This window comes from Catharus ustulatus, chromosome 8 (genome assembly GCF_009819885.2).
Source record: "Catharus ustulatus isolate bCatUst1 chromosome 8, bCatUst1.pri.v2, whole genome shotgun sequence".
Taxonomy (NCBI): Eukaryota; Metazoa; Chordata; class Aves; order Passeriformes; family Turdidae; genus Catharus; species Catharus ustulatus.
In genome coordinates this window covers 26,557,770-26,573,376 of record NC_046228.1, presented here as the reverse complement: position 1 = coordinate 26,573,376, position 15,607 = coordinate 26,557,770, and the positions used below count along the sequence as shown (strand labels likewise).

At 41.0% G+C, this 15,607-nt stretch overlaps 1 protein-coding gene across 3 annotated transcripts; it reads right to left on the bottom strand.

The window, feature by feature from the left end:
* Positions 1 to 3,676: 3,676 nt before the first annotated feature.
* GHITM (growth hormone inducible transmembrane protein) lies at positions 3,677 to 15,051 on the bottom strand. Of its 3 annotated transcripts, none has more exons than XM_033065991.2 (9): positions 15,027 to 15,051; positions 12,034 to 12,193; positions 10,392 to 10,491; positions 10,050 to 10,161; positions 8,667 to 8,808; positions 7,547 to 7,655; positions 6,263 to 6,451; positions 5,780 to 5,951; positions 3,677 to 4,895 (listed from the first exon to the last, which is right to left on the bottom strand). In XM_033065991.2, the coding sequence occupies exons 2-9, from the start codon at positions 12,160 to 12,162 to the stop codon at positions 4,808 to 4,810; spliced, it is 1,041 nt and encodes a 346-aa protein (XP_032921882.1). In that variant the 5' UTR covers positions 12,163 to 12,193; positions 15,027 to 15,051; the 3' UTR covers positions 3,677 to 4,807. The 3 variants fall into 3 exon arrangements, with proteins under 3 accessions (XP_032921882.1, XP_032921880.1, XP_032921881.1); XM_033065989.2 differs by lacking the exon at positions 15,027 to 15,051 and adding an exon at positions 13,598 to 13,651; XM_033065990.2 differs by lacking the exon at positions 15,027 to 15,051 and adding an exon at positions 13,579 to 13,620.
* Between the last annotated feature and the right edge of the window lie 556 nt (positions 15,052 to 15,607).

Below are 15,607 nucleotides of genomic sequence, written 5' to 3'. Positions count from 1 at the left end.
ACGCTAATCACTTCATACAAACAAAATTAGTTGGTAATAAAGTCCAGAACTTAAACTAAAGAATTTAGAGGCTAAAGATTTCCATTTCTATAATGGTATGAATTTCAACTTTTCTCCCTGTCACCTCCTACAGAGGGACATTTGAGGAGAACGCTCCATTGTTGATTTACTGTCAGCTTGCTAAAATCCCATAATCCAGTTTACTGAGCACCATTTCAATGCACTGAACACGGTCTGTCCACCAAAGCATTTATGGTCACCTCAGTTGTATTTATTGGGACTAGGAAGGAGTAAAAGAAGAAAGACTTCAGCAGCAGTGGCTTTACTTTTAGGTGAAAGTTTGATCAGACAGGAAAACTCTGCTGAAGCTTTTAGGAGCCCAAGCTCTATATGAATCCATCTGTCTATGAGACATAAACAACAGAAGAGTGAGGTTTTTGCATTTCAGCTTAGCTGGTAGCTGTTTTCATCCCCTTGGGACTCAAATATAATTTGTAAGCACATGTGGAATTTTGTTTTCTTACATTATCTTGGGGAGGAGGTGGAATCTGATCAGTGGCTCTTGCTCTTACAAGTTCTTCAGAAGTCCTTAAGGAATGTAGTGCTACAAGACATGCAATTTGTGTCTGGTTTTGCAGTTTGTTGGGGTTTTTTTAACTTGTGGCATCATTTTTCTTAGAAAAGATGAGGATTGGTGAGTATGTATTGCACTGCTTAGGCAGGAAAAAAGAGATTTGTCTCTGAATCGGCATTGCTACAGTCAGGAAGAAGGTGGTGAGTTGATAGGATCAGTAGGTGTGCAACATCTTGTGTCCAGTCTAGGTGGGATGATGCAGTGATTTTACCCTTGCACACAGTAAAGGAAGATCTGTAACTCCAAGGCCTACTAACTGCCTTGATACATTACCATGCCTCTGCTCTCTCACCATTGCAGTGGTGCTGAGTTAGTGTCCAGGAAGAAGTCTGGTACTTCCACAGCTACCCAGACCACCATGCAATTTATAAAAGTGTAAAGTCAGTATTTTTCTTGGGAGTTATATTTAATCTTAGCTTTTTGTCGTTAAGACTAATTTTTTCTCAGATAGTAGGTAGAAGCTTTTTGTTTTCTTCCCTATCCCACTTCATTTTTGTTGACCAAGCTTAAAACAATATGATGGCATGCTTTTTCCTTAAAGGAAACTGTAATAATTAAAAACTAGTTTCTGTAGTTCTTTTTGGTGTTCTTCACTAGCAAGAATACACAATGTAACTATGTAATACATAATGTAGTACAAGGTTGCTCATTCATACAAGGAAAAGCAAACACCACTACATTGCAGAAAAGATTTAGCTCCTGTGCACAAGTTCATTAAAAAAATGCCTTACAGCAGTACCCAAGATTTGTTCAGAAGCTTAATGATGTCTGCAGGAACACACCAAATGGTGTCAAAACGGAGCAAAGGAATTAGCAAAGCTGGTATTCCTATTCATCATTGGCAAAGGAGGTGGTTAGAGATCTGAAAGCCATCACTCAGACATGTTGGGTTTGTGTTTCAATAGTGTCAGTTCTGTGTGGTATTAGGTAAAACAGGGCGGGTAAATGCTTGGGCTCGTGCCTGAATGTCACACCTTGTGCCATGAGGCCACATGCCTTTGCAGCAGCTGCCCCTGCAGCGCCAGGTGACAGGTCTGAACAGCCACCCCCACCTCGGCTGCCACCGACTGATGGATCGGTTCCTGTGTTGCAAGAGCACGCGTCTCGCTTTCTTCAGCTCACTTTCTCCAGCTCACTTTCCTCATGATGACTAAAGGGCACAGAGATGGTTGAATACTGACATAAAAATCTAGTTCCTAAACTCTCTGTTGAAGGATTATTTAAATGTATTCCCCTTCTTTATTTGCAGATGGTCTATTTCAAAATTTGAAGTGAACTTACGGCAACAATTTCTAAATTCCAAGTTGGCTATAAACTACATTTCAAGGAAAATTATGCTGTATTCCTAAATTATTTTCAAATATTGAAGAGTGAAAAAAAAGTTCTATTCTTTAATGACAGCAGGAATAGGAAGGAATAATCTTTATCTTGGGGCCAATTCAAGTTACATTAAGACACCAGGCACAGCCTGTTACTGTGTTATAGGTGAACTATTATAAAGATTTTATGAAGATAAGTGCATACTACCTGACAGCTTTCAGCAGCATTTGAGGTGGGGCAAGCTGGAAGAAAATTGCAAAAGTAATTGCAGTCAATAATTTTATTGGGTGAAATCTAAGTTTCATGTTGCATTCTGCTATGCAAACTTAAAATGTGTGTCAGTTGAGTCTGGCCTTAATTATACTAGCTGATGGTGAAGAACACGTTCTTAGGAAAATAATTGGTTTATATTCTTGATAAAACTGAAGTAAATGATTAAACATTATGTAGCTGCTTACTTAGATCATGATTCAAAAGGAGAATTACTTGAAACATCTGAAAAGCTGTAGAAACCAGCTGCAATCAGTAGCAAAGATCAGAATTTAATTAAATTGTGGACTAAACACAGTATTTATATCTTTAATGTCCTTTGGCACACATAATAAAGAACTACTGCAGAAGGTGGGGAACTTTTAACTAAATTCAATTTACGAAATGATGAGTCATGCCTGGACCTGCAAAGAATCCCACAGAGTTTTATGATTGTAAGTAGCTCTGCCAGGTGACACTGACAGAATTGCTGGCTTTAGATTTTCATCTCCAATCAAATCAGAGTTGTTTTAAGGTAATATATTGATTTTTGACTTAGGACTTCAAATGTAAAGGAACAACTCCATTTTTGTTTTTCTTTTTGGAGACCAACACTAGGAAAATACTGCTAGCGCTGTGGTCTCATCCACAGAAGCCAAGTCACACCTTTCCACAAGATTGAGCACAAGTGAAGCTCATGTTTCTTCAGGCACCATTTCTGAAAAGGTTATTAGATTTCCTGTGGGTCTCACTTTCCATGCAAACACCTCCCTTAACCAGCGTGTTGATTTCTACACCTCACTATTCCAAACAGTCTGGAATCCCTCCCTTGGTTCACCCCTCCTCTAAAACTTCAGCTTCAGAATCTAGACAAAGTTTTTGTAACAAGCACAAATGTCAGAAATTTAGGACTACTCCCTGTACATTTCAGATTTTGAGGACAAGCGTACTGCTGTGTTTGGTTACAGTAGAAGTAATTAAGGGCATCAAATTGCTTAAAAAGATAAAACTCTGAACAGGCTACTTACAACTGACATGATCCAAAAAATTTCTTCCTTCTAAGAAATACACATGTCCCTCCAGCTGAAATAGTGCCAAGATCTAGACTGTGCCTTATAATCTTTGGGCACAAAGGAGCTGCAACAAGGTTCTTCACAATCCACTCTCTTTCTTCCCTCTGTTTAAAGAGTCAAAAAATACTACAGTGTGTGACAGACATAAAAGCAGCAGTGGCTGCATTAAGTGGCCAACAGATGACACCAAGAGAACCACTTAAAGGGCAGCCAGTATCTTCCAGGTGGGAAACACCCCCAAAAAACGTGCTGGCCAGTGAAACTGTGAATCATGGTTGCAGATCTTTTTACAAAGGAATGTACTCTCTCACAAAGGAAAGTGTAACCATAACAAAAAAAATATTAGTGCAGGGGTACTAAAATATTTCTGTTAACATGGGGAAAAGTGAGAGTAGCCAACTTGTGAGGCTAGAATTTTATTGTTCATAGGTCAATACATAAACGTAACATATTTGCCAGAAACTGAAAATACAAGCTACTGACATTAGGTCAAAATTTCCATGGCCCAAGAACTGCCCTTTCATTCCAACATATAGCAACAGAATTTGGAAAGAATAAATTTCTTACTGTTAAATCAAATTCATTGTTAGGGAACATTCCTTTTAGACCAAGTAACATATCAATTTGGGGAAGAATTAAACAGACTAAAGCACATATCACTATGGCAAATTCATGATCCTGGTGTTTACAGCATGCCATTCTCAATTGCCAGTTTCTGTGCCAATTGCACAAGTTTCCAAGAGGTGACCATTAGCAGCTCTTCTGAACAGACCTTCATCTGCAGTACAGGAGTTCAGCCACCAGAAGAAAGACACAGCTATATTGCTATTCAACAGTTTTATAAATCTAGTATCAAAATAAGCTAGTTATTATAGCCAGTCAACATTAAAGCAAGGAATTCTCATGTGTACTCCAGGAGACTGAAGTTCATACAGGACAAATGCTGCATAGTTCCCACATCTTGTCTCCTTCATACTTTTTGGTCAGCTAACCTGTCAAATCCTGCTTAAACTTTTCTGAGACTTCTGCCCAGGTCACAGTCATGATTGCATTTAGGGCCATATGCAATTTATTCAGTTCTTCTGAAGATGTCACTAAAATAAAATTTATGAAACTTAACTGAAAATTGATGCATCTATGCAGCATTTCATGAAATAGCTTGTATCCCTATCTGCCTATAGGATACCAGTTCAAAAATTACTTCCTTCACTATGCAACAGTAAAAAAAAAAAAAGAAAGTAAGAGTTGAACTGCCATCAAACCCCTTAAAAAGCAGGTAGGACTATTTTATTCATATATTAAAAATAATTTACTTTCCCAAAATAATGTGCAATTAGAAGCACTTCAGACTATTTTAAACACAGAACTGGAAAGTGTTTGAAGGAAAACTAGGACTGAATCACATTGCACTGAACCAATATGCTGAAATGCTTTAAGATTCTCACTGTGAGCATTACTGCTTAAACCATGAATGTTTATTTCATATGTGCACTAGGTAGGCTGTCAGACAGTTGCAAAGGTCAGTCTCCGTTTACTTTTTCCTGCCACCTCCACCACCCGCAAGCATGGTGGCCACTCGGATGAAGATGTTCAGTGTATCGGTGTAGATACCCATGCACCTAGGACACAAGAAATCACAGTTACTACTGCTGAACAGACATACAATTATTTGGTATTTTGCACTATCATACTTGATTTTATAAACCTGCACACACTGTCTTTACAAAACTCAGCTATGACTGTCCTCAGCGCTTTGTATGTCAAAAAACACCTGCATTTTGTATTTTGTTCTACCATCTCCTGCCAGCAAGAACTACTTGTAAAAATCCTGAGACAGTATAACTACTCATACAGGAGCCTCTGCTTTTATACTCAATTTTGATCTGTTTCTCCACAGGAATTTTCAAGAAAATCAGTATTACTCTAATTAGAATAAAACAGAACCAAAGAGGTAAGAATTAACCCAGGATCAGACAGACATTTACAAGGAAGTAACTTGTTAGTCAGACTTGGTGTTTACTGAGAGTCAATACTTCCTTCCCTATCTATCACACCATTGCAGATTTTTTATTTAGTGACAAAGACTAATAAATATTAAACGACTGTGGGAAGTTTAACTTTTTTTGTGTCAATGGATACTGACAATTATTTTCAGAAAGCAACTCTAAGTTCTGCCAGCAATGCTTTAGAAAACAAAAATACATTTTAGAATGTATTGCAGGAGGCATGTGACACCACATGCTCAATTCTGTTTGAAATTATCATGATGATTGTGAGAGTTTTAACTTCAATAGCTATTTTCTCACTATTGTTTTCAAACCCTGTAATTCTTCACATTTAACAATAAACAGAAGTTATTTTTAAAGCAATCTAACTTGAGGCAAACTCTTAGCCAGTGCTGTGGTTTAACAAAGCTTGGTTTTTAGGTAAAGAGGAAAATCTCTCAGTTAGGAAGTGACTGCAGCCAGCCAATGAGACAGCTGTGCTAGCAGAGAACACTCACGCGTTGATGGGGTCGTATTTAACCACTCCATAGACGGGCAGAGTCTCGGCCCGTTTGACCACCAGCTGTGTGTCATAGAGCAGGAACATGCCAAACAGCACCAGGCCACCATAGACCGCTACTGAATACAGGCCGGCGCCAAAAGCAGAGGTGGGAGGCAAGAACATGGATCCTGGAGAGGAATGTACAACAGTGTTAGAGGTAACTAAACCACATTTACTGCATTCCCACTCACTGGCAGTATCTAAAATATAAGGCACCCCTACTGGCTGTTTGTCAGACTAACATCCACCAGAACCATCACTTCACGTTTGTTTTCAACAACAAATATGACAGAATATTTTCTGCTGTGCTGGAGTTGCAAGGGCTATATTGAAGGCAAATCTTCACTGGGCAGACCAGCCTGAAGATAACTGTGAGTTGCACATCATTAACTTAAGTTCATAACCTACTTTATAGGACAGTATTGAAACAGTATCTTACCGATTGAAGAAGCAATAACAAAGCCTAAGCCTATGCCAAGCGGAGCTCCCATGTTCAGGAATTTTTCACTGGGAGCACACATGGCCACAGTTGAGAGCCCCCCGACGATTCCAGCAGTATACCAGGCAGCTCTGATCAGCAGAGGACCACCAAGGAAGGCCAGAGGAGCCACCACGGCACCCAAGACACCTAGGCAAAGCAAAACAGAGCACATGTAAGGCTTGAACACCACATGCCAAATCCACTTGATTTTTTTCATCTCCAGTCAGATGGCATGGCTCAAATGAATCCACACCTGCCAAAACACCAATGTACTTGATTGTACTAGAAGGGAGCACAAAAAATTAGCAACCTTGAATTCACAATGTACTTTTATTTAGCACTAGAATACTTCAGGGAACTCATCTTGGGGAAAAAAAGACTAACAAAAGTCAACATATTGATTGGTTCATAACAGAGCTGGTAAGAATAGATATTTAGCACGGACTAATCAACTACATAATAGCACTAGGAACATGCAACACTGAAAAGCAGGACAGATTTCTGATACAACAATTACTTAGGGAAGTAAGTCAGATATTTTTGCTAGAGGCTTGTAGGAAACGTGTATCTAGCCCATTAATATCTCATTAGGTTGTTTCACTTAATAACAATCACTACAATAAACTGCAACACTTCTTGGCAGACATGTTAGCTCTGGAGAAGCATATACGATTTCAGTGCCCAACATCCACATGTCTTTTCTGAACTACAACATATTTCTGGCAAAACAGTTTTGAAAAATGAGAGCCATTGTTATTTGAAGTAGGCATCATTAGTGAGAAATTGATCTGTACTAACAGCTTAAATACCTGATGGACACACATCTCAAAAGTAAACTAATACTAAAAATCTCTTTTTTTTTTTTCTAGTCAGGCTTTCAAATACCTCCTATCCTGCACAGCTGAAGAATGGTTAGTGTAGGCAAGTGCACATACAGAAGTGGTAGTGTTAGAAAGCAGTCACAAAACCAAAGCAGCCATTAAACCATCTAGTTCTATTCAATGCGGAGTACATATACCCCAAGTTTAACTTGAGCATGACTTATAGAAGACTATAGAGTTCTGTTAAGGATACTTAAGACACCTTTCCCTGATATTCAGATGTTCTTGCTGATCTCTGAAAAATCCCAACTTCCCTACAGCAGTAGGTAAAAATTTACTTTAAAGCCTGAGTTTTGTTAAAGTAAGCATCTGGTCACACTGAAGCACAGACATCTCCACAACAAACACTAAAACCACATACCTGAATGCATCATCCACGCTGCATGTTTAGCTACTGGACTATGTTCATAGGATATGGACCTGACCAACATTCCAGCACCAATCATGGCTGCAAAAGTTGCACCAATTGCCTGAAGAAACAGCATTACAGAGCTCAGGTTAGCATATGGTCTGTGTTCTAACCTCCTAGTTTAACAGTCAACACTGATTCTGAAAACAGCAACCTAATTCACAACTGGAGTATTCGTTCACTTTACTCCTGCAAGGTTATAGTCAAATCTCTGCAGATCTTAGCTTGCAGTGATTTTCATTTATATTTTCTCAGCTTTCTAGAAATCCAAACAACTGTTAAGTTGGCAACTCTCTTGGTTGTGTAAAGTAAGAAAAGGAAAACCCGTGGTTCTGCCCCTCACTCTCGCTAAGGTACCTGAAATGTGTCAGCCTTTTCTTGTACATTTCTTCACCCAAAACCAACACTTACTTTACAGGCTTTTGCTACCAATGATTTTTTAACCTCAGTGCCTCTTCTTACTCATAGTTCCAAGCAGAATCATTCAACATCTACCAGACTGGTGAGATGTATATAACTTTTATCACCAAATTAATCTCCCTAAGTTCTACAGGTGTTGGCATTTAACTGTTACTGTTCCGCTCCACTCAACACACAATACCTACTAAGCCTACCAGCAATCGTTTCAGCCTTGGCAAACAGGAGACAGCTTTCAAAGTGCTACATGGGAGAGCACAGGGAGGAGTAAGAATGCACAGGGACCTCAGTTTATTTACAGACAGCAACAGAAACTGAGCCATTAGCTTTAGGTAGCTATTTCTAAGAGGTTCTTACTTGCATATGTACAGGTTGTAAGGATACCATAGCATTTTTTTGCTCACCTAGTTTGTCTTTAACAAACCATCAAAGTAGTATAAAAAAAGCATGTTAGAACATGACTAGAATGACCAATCTTACATCACAAAGTATCATCAGGATACCTGAACAGTCTTTATGGATAAGGACACTAAGGTAGGTTAAGTTTTGCCTTACTTTCCACCAAGTAGCTTACATTTCTTGGAGTTGTTTTTATATCAACCATTATTTGGGGGCATTTCTCAGCAAATACTTTTATTTTTATAACAAAGCTTACCAGCCAGGAGCCCTTTGTCATGAGGTTCATGAGTGCAGGAGATCTGCTCACTGCTGCAGCAGACAGAGCTGTCATGCCAATGCTGCCCGCAAAGTACATGTACGTAGACTGAATTCTGTCCTTCACATACTGTGGCCAAACACTGAAAAATAAGCAATCATACAGAGCTGTGCAGTTACCAGGTTCAGAATGGAGAGCAGTTAAAAACACAATCAAGCTGTTAACTGCATTCACAGTCATGGATATAAGGGAGGTTTCATAATAGTGATGTGGTCTAGCAACTTCTGCCATGAGTTTACAATGGGGACTGAACACATCAATCTTGTAATTTAATCTAATGTTAACTCAGTAGAAACACTGAAAATTACAAATAATGATAACTACAATCCAATTCTAAGCAGGAAGCATACATGGAAAACAGAGTAATTAATGCTTTTAACTACAGAAAAATCTAAGAGAATGGTGTGTGTATATATCAAACTGGTTTCAGGTAAAAGATCTACAGAATGTGTACTGGCACTAAGCAGCTCACAAATTGCTGAGTCACAGTGCACATGGTTATCTGACACCACAGGACACAAACGTCATTTTGAGAGCTCTAACAATAGCAACAGACTTAGACATATGTGACTTTCTGCAATATCCTCTGCAGAAAACTTGCCCTGCTAACACTAAACTTCAACACAGTGCACACATTTTTTACCCAATTCACTCTTTTGACCTGTTACTTAAAGTTCGTGCAGAAGAAAATTAGACAGTTCTATCTACTACAAACTTCTCACAGACACAAACAGCACAACATTCAGTATAACTGCAGTCTGCCACTTCCAAATACAACTGCAAAATAAATCAAAATGTCCCAAACACACGTTTCTCCCAAGTCCATGCTTATTACTACCCATCTTTTAAAGTCTAACTATACAGTTTTCCCATCAGCCAGGGGATTTTTTTGATCAAGAAGCAACTCAAAGTTTTAAGAACATATTTATTAGATCAAAGCTTTTGCCAAGATACGTTGTTTAATGGAGACTTTTTTAACAGCTGTATTAAAGTTTAAAGAACAGTCTCATAAGAACACCAGAGAAACTGGTCATAGCAATGCTTTTCAGAAGACCACACTTCCTAAGTAATCTGACGCACACTTCATAAGACAGGTTCATATACTCTTCACATTAGATTCAGCAAAACAAACTCACTCAGGTTTCTATCCATTTAAGGCCGAATAATTCTAATTTTGCTTTAAAAGCCTGCAGAGACATAGGCAGGGGTTTACTCTTCAGAGTTTAGAAAAACATAAGCTGAGTGTACACTAGGTGACAGCAGCTAAAGAAGAGACAGATGGAGGAGATTTGCTTCATTAAAGAAGTGAACCATCTTACTTACGCAGCCTTTTCGATAGCTCCAATGTCACTGGACATGCCCATTCCATAGTAGCAGAGGGCTCCCAGGCCAACAGCAGCTCCTCCAGCAACAATGAATTTCCCCACGCGATCGGCTGTGTAAACAAATAAACACATTCTCTCATTAATGCTTTTTCTTGGACAGTTAACAACATCCTTATATGAATTTTGATGTATCTGCCATAGCTGCTCCATTTTACCCCTCCTCCTTAAAGCTTCACTTCATTTCAAGTCAGTTCACCACCAGTTTCAGCAGTGACAAATGTATTCTTTCAAGGAAGTTAAGGCTCAAAGATTCTCAGTATTTAAAGCAGAGCTCCTCTACCTTTAAGTGCAGCTTCTGCAGATGGCTCAAATGCTGCTTCTTTCACTTCCTGGCCAAGTTTTCCACGCCTTGCACCCACTCTTGCTCTGGTGGCATAACTCTGAAATATTCAGAAATAACATAATAAATATTTAATGAAATAATATAGAAGACAGTCAACTTACTTGCTACACTTAAAAATGTTAATTAATCTCCTATTAATCTGTGCTTACCTTCATACACACAAAGCAACAGTGCTCAAGGAAAACAAGTGAACATTAAAGTTTAGGAACCTTTGTGAGAAACATTCACATATTCTAGAAGTATAGAACCAATGCAGTGAATTCCAGCAGCTGGCATTTTCAGACTGCATTTCTTCTGCTCTAGTACCACTGCACTAAAGACTGCCACAAGCCTCTTTGCTAAATATAAGAACATTATTGTTACTTTTTTGTAAAAAAGTATTTTGCTTTCTAATTTTACAGACACTAAAGCTGAAAAAGCAGCACAAATTTTTTGCTTTCAAGTCTAACCTTGATTTGTAGAACAAGCTTTGAATGAAGGCCTAGAAATTCAAGATTTTTAAGGTCAACAAGCTCCAAGTGATTATAGTATGGTGCTCAAAGTCTTAGTATGTTGCAAGAGCAACACAGAACACACTCCTATTTAAGTTCAAAACCAATTTGTAAAGTTTTCTGACGATTTTTACAGGAATTTTTAAATCAAAATTGCATCTGAGCAGTCAAGGACTCACATCAAGCTGTGAATTTGTTCCAACACTAAAATACAAAACCTACAAGCACCACTCTCATCAGGCATTAGAGCACTACAATTCAAGGGGTTTATCAGAGACCTCCAGTTTGGTCGAGTTTGGCAGCTAATGAAATCCAGCCTAATGCTAGAAAACTCACACACGTAAAAAACCCACCATGTACCTACAAACTCAGAATGCTTAAGAGGAAAATACAAAGGAGGTAACAACGTAATGAGATATTAATGGGCTAGATACACGTCTCCTACAAGCCTCTAGCAAAAATATCTGACTTACTTCCCTAAGTAATTGTTGCATCAGAAGAATATGCCACTAGCACTTTCATCAAGATGACAGAAGAGCAACAACAGCCCCTAATGGCTCTGAGCTGCAGGTCTGCAACATCCTCTCAATGAAGAGCAGTGTCTCAGGATAATAACAGTCTGGTTTTTAAAAATGCTGGTTAGATCTGTGACTGTCCTGCCATAGCTCAGAGATTGTTCTAACCTAGACTACAGCTCTAAACACAAATTGGGACTAAAATAATTGAAAATAAAGTGTTTAATTTAATGTTATATTTAAGACTAACTTGGAAACAAGGAGACAGGACAACAATTTCTCTTCCTCCCACCTTACCTAATAAGAGCTGTCCATCCCTAAGTACCTCTTTTGAGCTCTTCTGCCCCTTCAAGACACAAGCCAGTCATTGAAACAGGAGATTTCACTTCAACTGCTCCAAACGCCCTGTGTTTTGACTGAACAACATTCTTCCTTCAGTAAATTAGAGCAGGGACCTCAAAAAAGCAGAAGGCTCATCACATCAGGTACTCCATGCAAAGTGATTCTTTTGGCAATACACTCAACCCTTTAAAACATGTGCAGTCAGGGCCACCAGAAAGAGAATCAGCTTACCTGGCTAGGCTGCCACAGCCTGTATGCTTTGATACTGGAGCCCCTCAAGGCTGGGGAAGTCTGAGTGATGATGGGGCGGATGGTCTGGCATGGTAGGGCCCTCAGGCACACCAGCCTGGCAGCCAGCATGGTTGCTGAGATAAATTAACACACTGTGTTCCTGCAAAAGCACAAAAAAAAATGTATTTTGCTGTTTTGCTACATGGTTTTCAGACAAAGCACACTTGCTACTTATGCACAACTACAACAGAACTAATAAAAAAATCCCAAACCAAACAACCAAAGAAAATCTGTAGTAAAAACAGTATTATCACTGAAGTACAGTAATAGGAGTTAAAAGCTTCTTAAATACAGTTTAATTTTGCTTTACCTGCATTTGTCTCCCAGTTCCATCAGAGACTTCTCTCTCACAGTTTACTCAAAACCAGGAGCACATACCACTTTTCATATGCATAAATTAAATCAAGACCCTTTATGTATTTATGTTCGAGTTACTTTGCCAACTAACCTGTGTTTTGAGACACAACACTGTGTGACTGCATGCTCTCCTGATTTTCTTAAAACTCCATTTAAGTATAAACCCAAATGAGCAAACAGCACAAAATGTATGATGGAAAAATACTCAAGAGATTTTAAACCATCCTTTAAAAAATCCGTGAGCTTTATGGGCACGGTATTCACTCAAGGTCACAGCCCAGAACACAGGTTCAGGGGCAATTCTGACCAGAAAACAGTGACACCACTCACAGATAAATCGACAGCACCAGCAGAACCAGCCTGTGAGTTCCACTGGTAGCATGAAAACTGCCAGCTCACCGCCACAAATGGTGCCCATCATACAAAATCCCCCAAGGCCCTGGAGTCACTTTAACGTGCTTTAATTACAATTGCACACAACACCTGATATCCCTGAACACCTCATCAGTGCCTTTTTTCACATGACCAGTCATACCTCATGTGTGCAGCGATCAATATAAGCGAGAGCATTCTAAAGAAAGGTAGGTTTAAACAAGGCAGAGAAGCAAGCACGCACAGCACTGGACAGCTCGCATTAATCACAGGGGAGTGACAGAGAACACGATAACCCTGCTGCCAGAATGTCGCTTTGCTCGGCAACGCAGTTACGAAATGCAGCTTTTGTAACGGGAAGCACTTTACGAGGTACATCCTGCCTGCGCCACTAAACGCAGCCCTCCCACGGGGACACGCTCTGCAGGAACTGACACGGCCAACTCGGTGATTTTTACTTTCCCTTTTGGAAACTGGCCTTTAGAGCGAGATAACTTCTAGCGCTTTATCAAGAGCAAGGAAGGCAGAGGGCCGAGAGCTAAAAACAGAACATTTCCACACATTAACTGGCAGCAGCGTAACGTAGGCTGGGGAGTCACTGCCGCACCGCAGCACGACAGACCCCCACCAGCCCCGGCAGGGCGATGGCCAGCGCCCGCCTCGGCCCGGGCTGGGTCGGGCCCGATCCCGCTTTCGGCCCCAGCCCCAGCCCCAGCCCCAACACCGGTCCCACCCCAACACCGGCTCTGGCCTCACCCTGGCCCCGGCCTCGCACCTGCCCCGGCCCCGCGCGGTCCCCGCCGCCTCCTGCGCGCCCCGCTCCGCCCCACTCCGCAGCAGCAGGCCCGGCCCCGGCAGCGGAAGTGACGCCAAGCAGCCGCGCGCGCCCCCGGTGACCGGCTCGCTCCCCCCACGTGACCGCCAGGCCCGCGGGCGCCATTGGCCGGCGCGGCGGTGACGCGTGCGTGGCCGCCATCTTTGGCCGGGGCAGCGACGGTTCTGGAAGCGCGCGGGAGGGCGCGCCGGCAGGGGGCGCGCGCGGGGCCGGCCCTGAGGCGGGGCTGCGCGCGCTCGGTGCCGCGGCAGTGGACGGGGATTAGTGAGGGGGGATAAAGCATAGTGTCGGTGCCGTAGGATAGGCAGTGTTCAGGAGCACAGCGTAACAGTGCTGCGAGGATAGGCGGGGATTAATGAGACGGGATACAGCAAAGTATCGGCACGCTGGGATAAACACAGCGTTCCAGTGGCCGCCGCTGCGGTGCCTGCACCCCGCACACGGCCTGTGCCACCCCCGCCGCATTTCAGTCTTGTCCTCCCAGCGTGTCAGAAAGTTCAGGACCTTTGCTCTTCCTCTCCTTACAGCACAGCACTGCAGAAGCGGGAGGTAAATCTCCCCCTCTGTAATCTCTTCGGAGTAAGCTGTCTTCCCTGTGGATACATACATGCTTTAAGGCCGGTGCTCACATGCCCCATGAGCAGAAGAACTGGGGTTGTGTATATAAATTACAAACGTGGATGCTGCAAGCTGTAATTCCAGCCTTGCAGGGATGCTCCACAGCCCTTCCCAGGGCTGAACATTCCCTTTGGGCTAAACTGTTTCTCAGCTGGCAGCTTCCTTCCAGCCTCACTCCAAATGTCTGAGATTGTATTTCAAGTTTTACTCTAATCCTAACTGAGCCTTAGGAAGGACAGAGTAGCACTTTCCTGGACTATCAAATCCTCAAACTGCTACCAAATTTTGCTTTGGGAGCCTCTTTCCAGTTCCACTCCAGCTACAGCTCTGTAGTTTCTTTCAACCTTAACACTACGTATGGCCATGGTTCTTCATTGCCAATTAAAGACTGAAGAGTCTTGAACATGATCACAGACAAATATGATAAAAAAGATACGTTGAATATAGAATTAAATCAGAAATAGAGTGAGAGTTACGGATCCACTTTTGAGAATTGTGAGATCAGCCTTTCTGTATCTCAGAGCCTCCTTGTTTAAACTATAAGGAAAGAAATACAGTGACCTGCTAGTTCACAAAATGAAAGTCAAGGTGAGAGAGATCAGATACGGAGGAGGTCTGAAAGTGCACCAGCATGTAAGATCTTGAGGAAGAATTTGAATTTAGAAGAGTGAGACAGAAGAATATGTGATGGGTGAAAATTGCATCAGAGGAGGCCAGACCTACTGGGGTTTGGGATCTGATTCTTACTTACTCTGACACTTGTTTGCTTTCTGTTGGATAAGTGAAAATCCAGAGCTTTGGTGTCTATTGTATTGAGATCTCCTACAACACAAGGGGGAAATAAAGTCAGTTTCAGGCCATGAATACATTGTTTATATAGAGACTTGTAGTGCTTATTTCAGAGTTTGTAACACTCTTTAATTGTTAGGTACTAAAGGATTCATTATAATAATTAGTATTTAAATTTATAATTAAGTTATTAATAGTAATAATTTATGCAAGGAATCAAACTTACCTCTTTTACTACAGCATATAATCATGTAAAGAACTCTCCTGAAATTTTCAAATAAGATACTCATCCCAGCTTTTCTCCAAACTGTTTCTTAAATAGATAATTTTGTAAGAAGCAACCCAAATCTACATGGGCCACCCTGCAGTAAGAATTTTTTAAGTAAGAATTTTTTAGTGTGGTTTTTTTTCTTTTTTACTGTAAGAGTAGTTGAACAGTGGGACAGGTTGCTCAGAGCATTGTACTGTCCTTCGATGGAGATTTTCAAAAGCTGACTGGACATAGCCCTGAGCAGCCTGCTTGTGCAGGAGGGTTGGCCTAGA